Consider the following 8,235-nt stretch of genomic DNA (forward strand, 5'->3'; position numbering starts at 1 on the left):
TGGTGCAACATAGATTGTGCCATCCCAGATGCTCCATCATTATGAAGCCTTGCCACGACTCCTTCAATCTCTATAGTTCTTTGCGATAACGTAGCAAAGGCATTCATGATAGCATCCAACTTAGACTCCAAACTTTCTGTCATACTAATGTCTTGGCCCCCGGCCATTCTAAGAGAAGGACAGAAATGACTCTACAAGAAGACAATATTGGTTTAGAGGAGGGTACTCCGCAACCTCTAAAATGCCTTAAGAGCTTCAAGAAAAGGGATAATCCACTCTCTTCAAGAAGAATAAGACTCCAATATTGTAACAAAAGAAGTATCAGTTTAGAGGTGGGTAATCCGCAACCTCTAAAATGCTAGTACACTTCCAAGCAGAGGGGTAATCCACACTCTAACAAAGAAGAAACTAGCTCTGATATCTGAGGTGAGTGAAGTCTCGACAAACTATCATGGACACAAAAATACAAACTCGAGATCTAACAAGAAGTTCAAGAAGAACTGGCAAGAACTAGATTAATGAGATGAGAACAATACCGGAGAGGTGAGCTAGAGCTCCAAGAGATGTGTTGTCGAGACTGAAGAACTCTTCAACCTCAATTCCAATATATACTTCTATTTAGGAAGCTTCTCAAGCAACTTCTACTAACTAAGAAGCTTCTAGAAGGTTCCAGAGACTTGCTTCTAGAAGGTTTTAGAAACTTATCTCTAGAAGGTTCTAAGGGCTATGTCCCTAATATCTTCTACCAACTAAGAAGCTTCTAGAAGGTTCCAGAGACTTGCTTCTAGAAGGTTCTAGAAACTTGTCTCTAGAAGGTTCTAAGGATTATGTCCCTAACACCTATTTATATTATCTAGATAACTATTAGAATAAACATGTATATCTATGGCATATGTAAAAGCAAAAATGATACCATCCTCACTCTTGTCAATTCTTTTTTTGCTTCTAATTTAGTTTCAAAAATCTCTAATTTTTTAATCTTTGATAATAGTCATTTTAGTTTTTTTTTAAAATATACATACTTTATTATTTCTTTTTTTTTATATTTCTTTGATATATGTTTTACTTATTTATTTTCAAACTTTGACTTCTTGTCCTTGATAGTGGATTGATTTAATATCCTTTTAAATATATTATTCTTTTGAATGGATGCACATAAATATTATTATTTTATTACATATATAAAATAGCATTAGAGTCTCTTGTGCTTTAGAAGTAATATATTAATATGATTGGGTCCAAAACATTTATAGATGAAATAGATATTAATTATTACAAAGATGTATTTGTTAAAATATTATCATAACAACAGAAGTAAAACAAACAAATATTATATATCTCTTGCAAAGAAAATAACATAGATTATAATTAAAGTCCATAGAATGTGGCTTTTAATATCAACTTTAGATGTTACATATCTTTTCACACTCATATATTATAATACTTAATTAAAGTAGATAATAACTAATAGTTTTAGATGATTTTATAGATGAATGAATATATGAAGAGATGCAATGTACTTTGAATAAATGCATACATGCAGATACTATTATCTTTATTTAGTATGTATATATATATATATATATATATATATATGATGATAATATGATCTAAATTTTACTAAAGTGATCCATTCTATCTTAACTATCATTGCATCCTTGTAGCGTCCATTCCTATTCCTAGCCATTCTCCATTTCCAACCATTGCTAAGAATGGAGGCAAGGGACTAGGAACATCAAAACGGAGGCATAGATTGCGAACATTAAGAATAGGAGCAATAGTTGGGAACAAAAGAATAGTTGGGAATATAGATAGAGTTGAAAGAGTACAATGATGATTTAAACATGTGAATCGATTTAGTAAAAATTTGCGTCACTTTATCATTTCCTTTATATATATATATATATATATTGCTTTCTTCCTAATATCATGTGTAGTCTTGGTCCTAGTGTGAACACGGAGTGTGACTTGCATGAGGCTGTGGTGTGAACGAGGTCCGATGACACCAACGGAGCCCCTCGCAGAGCCCGCGAAGGCGATGCCGACAGCACAACACAGAGCTCTCCTAAGCACCCCAATTACGCCCGGCTTGCGGTGTTTCGATCTGTGCACAACGCCCCCAAATCCAAAATTTCTCTTCAGATGATGCCGCACTGAGTGAGCGCGTTCGAACGAGCAGGAAATGGGTTCGTAGAGGTGATGGTTTTAGAAGCTCCCCTGTTTTTTGTTTTTTTGTTTTCGTTTGCGGCCTTTCATTGCACGGGGACAGTTTCTGGCTGGAGAATTCGTGGCTGCTGATCGTTGATGAGTTGATCGCTGCCGTTATGTCCAGGAGGTGAAACTATTTTTTCGGTTCGGTTCTCCTGGTTGACGTCTTCGAACGCGATCGGTGCAGGTTGGAGATGACGGTTAAATGGTACGTGAACTGTCACAGCTCGAATGTATCATTCTACCGTTCCTTGCTTTGTTTGTGTGTGCGTGTGTGCGTGTGTGTAGTCTAGCTACCGATTAGTTAGTAGACTATACCTCGGGTTTTTCTTGCCGATCCAGGGGACGTGGTAGTTGTGAAGAGGTCTTGATTCAGGATAGGGGATTTAGGGTTTACTGAGCACAGGGGTGAGGAGATGGGGATGGGGGAAGCATTTGGACGTATTGTGTGTCCCAATGGAGTGGATGACGGGTTTCTGTTCTGAGGTATTTTGTAAAGAATAGTTGTGCTCCTTTACAGGCTCTACTACTGGCAGCCCTCGATAGGCGTAACAATGAGCAGCCAAACTCTGTCCATCGCTATTAAGCGCATCGAAGCCTTACATGGCGTGAAGACTTCCCGATGGCAGATCACTGCGTCGCAGTTTCGTCCCAACCAACGAGGTACCTACTTCATTTGCTCCCGTTTGTAAATTCAGCTTATGTCTTCGTCTTTGCTTCTTCGCAGAATTGTTTTACATAAAATCTATGTCATTTGATGTGTTTCCTCTTCCGTCTGCCATTTTCAGAACCGGTACCCTTAGTGGAATGCGCGAGGGAGCTATTGGGGGTGGTGTTCTCGGAGGTACCAGACAAATACTACTTTGCATTGCGGCAAGAGCATATGGTGGTAGAGGCCGACGCCACCATGCAAGCCATTATGGAGAAGCTGCAAGTTTATCGCAACAGACTCACTATCCTTTTTGAAGTAAGAATTATTCTTCTATCGTTCTTCCCTTTGCTGTCTGTTCTTAGGGCAACACTCAAACCAGTATAGAGTTTCTTGTTCAATGTCCCTTCGCTTTCAGAAAATGACAATCCCGTGAGATTTGTCGATGCGCAGGGATTTCAATACGAATTGGGAGATTTCCATATTAAGGCAGGCAGGGCTGTTCTTGCACATACCGAGAATCTCCGTGGCATTGTTTTAGAGGTTTGTCTTTTTGTTGTCTGTCTGGTCATACTATTCTGTTCTGAAGTGGATGTACTTCTCGTTTTTACTGTTTCCTTTCTTGACCCTTCTCTGGTTATAGTCACTCAGTTGGTGGTGTGAAATGCAGGTAGATTATAAGCCTCTGTCATCGGTAGAGCAGTCTCGAAGAGTAGTGCAGGACTTCATGGAGGTGTGGCAGAAAGGCGAGACCACCGGCCAATTCGTGCCTTTGGACCCCAATTTTTCAGAGTTCAACCTGCCTGATCTATATTCATGGCAGCATACTGCCCTACAGTATGTCACACTCATGGCGTTTGTCTTCTCGCAACAAAGAACTTGATCCTCACTTTCAATGAGGAATCATTTCTTGTTTTGCATGCTGGCGGACTCCAGCTTGGTTGGAATTGCAATGCCGTACAAATCATGGCCTAGTTTATCATTTGCAGCACCTGCGTAGTCTGTTTCAAGAGCTGCTTAGATCATCGGGCATTGTAGTTGGGGATAAGGTGCTAGTTATGTATGACGAGTCTTGTCACACAGGTTCACAGAATTTGGTTTTGTGATATCCCCTGTGCTTTTCCATTCTGTGCTCCCAATTAATGGAATCCACCGTTCCATCCACATGTATCATTTACTCGTGCTAAAGGAAACCATGGCACTGTTTACCTCTCCTCTGCACTTCGCTAGTACAAATATAATGTTCACCTCGTTATCTGTAAGGGTTCATTCGTTCCAATCTCATCTAGGTGATTGAGATCTCTTTTACCTGACCCTCGTCTGCATTTGAACGATTTCGTGAAATGTTGCTCACACAGTGTATTCAGTTTAATGGACATTAGGGGAGTGTCAAAGAACTTACGAGTACAATTGATGTAACTCCCAACTGAGATGCTGAGTGAAGCGGGGCCAACGAGGGACTTTCGGAGTGGTTGCAAAGTTCCAGCAATGGATTGAAGGAAAGATTCGAAATTCACTGCATCTTCTACTTTAACAAAAGCCTAGGTCATACAAAGAAATCCTATCAACTTGACGAACATGGAAGCAACATAATGTAAGATCATTTTTCTTAAGATGGGAGACTAGGATAGTGTCGAAAAAGATGCTAAGTATCTCTTTGAGTCGAAAGTCTTGTCCGGCATGAATTTGACCTGCAGGATTTCTGCGTTGAGGACGATGTTCAATTTGTCCACGATGCAGTTAGAGAATTCGGCAGGGTTGAGTGGAGGTTTCCTGTGTCTATGATGACGTCGTGGACACTTGCAGTGCGGTTGCGAGGTTTATACCCTCTCATCGGCCTCCAACTTTAAAAAGTCGATGATGCCGTCGTTCTCTACATGGGATGCAGTGCTGAAAACCCGGCTGTATATGCCTAGTCAGTAGGTTATACCTCCTAGTAATCTTCAGCATTGAACCAAGATGCAGAGTTTCCCACGACAAAATTGTATTTCACAGTAGAGTTAATTTAAGACTAGCTATTGATGCAGTTCTCTGAATGATCTGTTAAAATTACAAATTCATGCGTGTTAATATCTTGGTGCACAAAATGGCAGCACAGTGAAGATCTTAGTCGTTCCAAAAGTGGTGAGTTCGTGGGTTATGCGTCATGACAATTAGCAATTGAATTGGTTACAATCTGGACTGGAACCAATTCATCCACTAAACCTTGCACTCCAGCCAGTCAGCAAGTTGGGCTAAAAGTTGGGCTACTGCTAAGGTCTCATATGAACACTTAGGCTCGTAGACACCTCCACACCAAGGCTACTGAGGCAACAAGGATACTTAATTGGAAGATATCACGACTTAACGAGTGGGGATCAATAAGCACAATACAATACGAGGTGAATTTAGACCGAGGAACAGTGATTACTCATATCATAATTATTTTCATGGTTGAGAAACGAACAATCCAAAGGGATCCTGTGAGGACGATGATATACAGAATATAATTGAAAAACAACTGTTAGACAAACAAACCTGGAGAGAAAACGCAATGTCGCTAATTTGTCAACTTTTTATGTCGTGACAGCCTTTATTGTCGTTCGTCAAGAGCACATAACTACAACCGCCTTCCACCATAGATTGCGAAAGAAGCGGCAGCTACATAGGGAATGAGTAGTTCGAGACCAGCATTAGCAGTCTCTACAGTTCATGTTGCTGCAGTTCAATAACTAAGGCGTTCCATCATTGAGTTTGGAAACAGACCGAGGCGCTCAGGATGATGGCTATAGTGAACTCGCTGTTTGTTCACGGGCGTGTGTACCAAGGCCATGGTACATCTTTAAGGTTACAATTGTCCGCTGTCAGATATGACGATTCGCATAACGGGCACCTCATCTTCACCGAACACGCTGTTATTGATGCGTTCCACGATTTCCATACCCTCGATGACCTCTCCAAATACCACGTACTGGCCGTCGAGCTCAGGAATGGCATCCATCGTGATAAAGAACACCGACCCATTCTTGTCGGGGCCCAGACTGTCCATTGCGAGTAGACCTCTCTGATTTCACAGAATTCGAATTCTTCAGAAAAATTTGTACCCACATCAACTATATCAAGCAAAGGTCTCTGCTCGAAATTGGAATACAAATAGAATGATGTATCCTCGAAATCCGTGCTCATACCTGATTAAACTTATCGTCCCAGCTCTCGGATTTAAACCTACCGCCATAGATGGATTCTACTTCGCCTTCCTTACCCGCTCCCCCTGGGTCCACAAAGCCATCACAGCAAAGCTGTTAATGCCTGGGTATGGCTGGCATCAGTTCCTCTCCACCATGCATTGGCTAGAAAACGCAAGGCTACGCACTTACTCATAATGTCGCCGCCCTGAACCAGTAACCCATGAACTACACGGTGAAACGTAGTATTCTTGTAGTGAAGATTGATGCCCTTCGCATTCATCCCTCGCTCTCCCGTCGCCAGACTCCGAAAGTTTTCTACAGTCCTCGGTGCCTGCCAGATGTCAAAGTGACGTTGCTACCTCATTGACTCGTCTGGACACAACCAGAATCTCAGAAAAAGCAAACTTTAAACCCTAAATCCTCTGAATCAATGTACAAGCTCATCATTCGTAATCAAACTCAATCACATGGACATGAACGAAAATTCCAGAATCGTGCTTCCAGGTGACTCCTCAGCCTACAACAGCTGATCAGAACGGCAGCCAACAATTGAATCGGAGAAACAGTAATGTTGATGGACTAAGGAGAGAGGATGATTGAGACAAGCACCTTCTTCTCGTAGAGCAGGAAGATGATGCGTCCAACGGGTTCCTCCGCGAAGGTTACGTCAAAGTAAACACAGATGTGACTGATACAAGCACGACCCTCAGGATAACTAGAGAATGCCTTGTGACGCCAGTGCGAAACCCGGCCGCCAGACCGCGCCCGCGACCCGTTCATGATCACTCTGCCGTAGCCCACAATTTGCAAGAAGCCAATTACTGCCAGAAAAGCGGCGACTAAGACCAATACATTTTTCTTATCACGGCTTAGCGCCATAGTCATAGCACGCTTGTAACCCCTCAAACTCTAATTCGTACTACTAGGAAATAGCCCAGTTCTCCGACATAACAGTTATTTCTATAAATGAGCTGCCTATTTGCAGATCGACTCCAGCATTGCAAATCCTCCGCATGGTACTGATGGTCTTCAGAGGACTTCACAGCCAGATCGAAGGAACGATTTCAATGCCACACAGCGAGTGAGATTCCTGCCTACTGGCTGAAATCTAAATCTACAAAAAACCTCGCATTCCCTTCCCTCATCTCAGCTGGCTGAGTTCTCACACAGCCTCTTCACAATCTACCTTCTTTGATACATATACAGCCGACACACCATCGCCAGAGTCATAAACTCTCAGATCCGAACTGAAACTCAATCACTCAGTCCCGACTCCTCGCTACAATCCCTATTCAAGCGTCAACCTCATTCCCGCCCACACCCAACCAAAAAGAATAAAACCCTAAAATCGTATCCACTCCAACCAAAGCTTTCTGCGCACTCGCTTCGCTTACAAACGCCGGAGCAGCTGACACAAACGGGGAGGTCACGCTACACCAAAAGCCTCCGAATCCAATGAGACCAGATTCACAGGTGCGCAACGCTGCACCCAAATGTAAGCATGTAGGATCCCTCTGCAGAGTACTTCCCAGCTTCAAACGAACCCATCACTCGCCTCATTCCTCAAAGCGCACTAGCGTTCACGCGAGACGCACGAATTCACGCGGCACACACCATCACCGACCAAACCCACTCAAGAGATGGATTCGCAAATGCAGTCCTACCACAGACTCCTCACCACTCATCGAAAAACCTCGCCGAGGTACACACACACTCACGCGATTCTGAATCGAAGCTACGAAACTAAATCGCAAAATGGGTGATCACTCCTCGGGACAAGCTTCCCGCTCGTCCCAAACTTGTTTCCTCACACAAATTTCACGGTGGGTGCGAAAAATCGCGCTTCTAGATAATCATAATCGATCGGGTCACGAGAGCTCAATGCACTACGATCGCATCCACTCGGATTCGCGGGGCTAATCGTGCAACAGAGCCCTGAGAAATCTCACGCCCACGTTCGGGCCCTTCACGACGCCGGCTCCTCAACAAAAACGCGTGGAAATTCTTTATCTTTATCACGAATTCCTTTTCTTTCCATCGCTTTCACTCGGCGATAGGGGTCTCCCCCATCGAACGGTGGGCGAGTAGAACGTAATCAGGTCCTTGATCGGACGGTACCGAACCGCATGACATGGTTGAGGATCAGGTCGGTGGAATGTCAGTTTCCCAGTGTGATAAAGATTCCTCTGCTTATCTCTCTCATTCATCCGT

The 8,235-nt window shown here is 43.0% G+C and overlaps 2 protein-coding genes across 2 annotated transcripts; one reads left to right on the plus strand and one right to left on the minus strand.

Moving 5' to 3' along the window:
• The first annotated feature begins 2,019 nt into the window (after positions 1–2,019).
• LOC112285016 (mediator of RNA polymerase II transcription subunit 20a) lies at positions 2,020–4,078 on the plus strand. Its single transcript, XM_024525465.3, has 6 exons — positions 2,020–2,196; positions 2,333–2,416; positions 2,729–2,871; positions 2,997–3,175; positions 3,311–3,400; positions 3,528–4,078. Exons 2-6 carry the CDS (start codon positions 2,403–2,405, stop codon positions 3,738–3,740), a joined length of 639 nt encoding a protein of 212 aa, XP_024381233.1. The 5' UTR covers positions 2,020–2,196; positions 2,333–2,402; the 3' UTR covers positions 3,741–4,078.
• A 1,313-nt stretch (positions 4,079–5,391) lies between these two features.
• LOC112285015 (uncharacterized) lies at positions 5,392–7,999 on the minus strand. Its single transcript, XM_024525464.3, has 4 exons — positions 6,634–7,999; positions 6,214–6,355; positions 6,025–6,107; positions 5,392–5,900 (listed from the first exon to the last, which is right to left on the minus strand). Exons 1-4 carry the CDS (start codon positions 6,907–6,909, stop codon positions 5,685–5,687), a joined length of 717 nt encoding a protein of 238 aa, XP_024381232.1. The 5' UTR covers positions 6,910–7,999; the 3' UTR covers positions 5,392–5,684.
• Between the last annotated feature and the right edge of the window lie 236 nt (positions 8,000–8,235).

Source organism: Physcomitrium patens, chromosome 7 (assembly GCF_059467195.1).
Source record: "Physcomitrium patens ecotype Gransden chromosome 7, ASM5946719v1, whole genome shotgun sequence".
Taxonomy (NCBI): Eukaryota; Viridiplantae; Streptophyta; class Bryopsida; order Funariales; family Funariaceae; genus Physcomitrium; species Physcomitrium patens.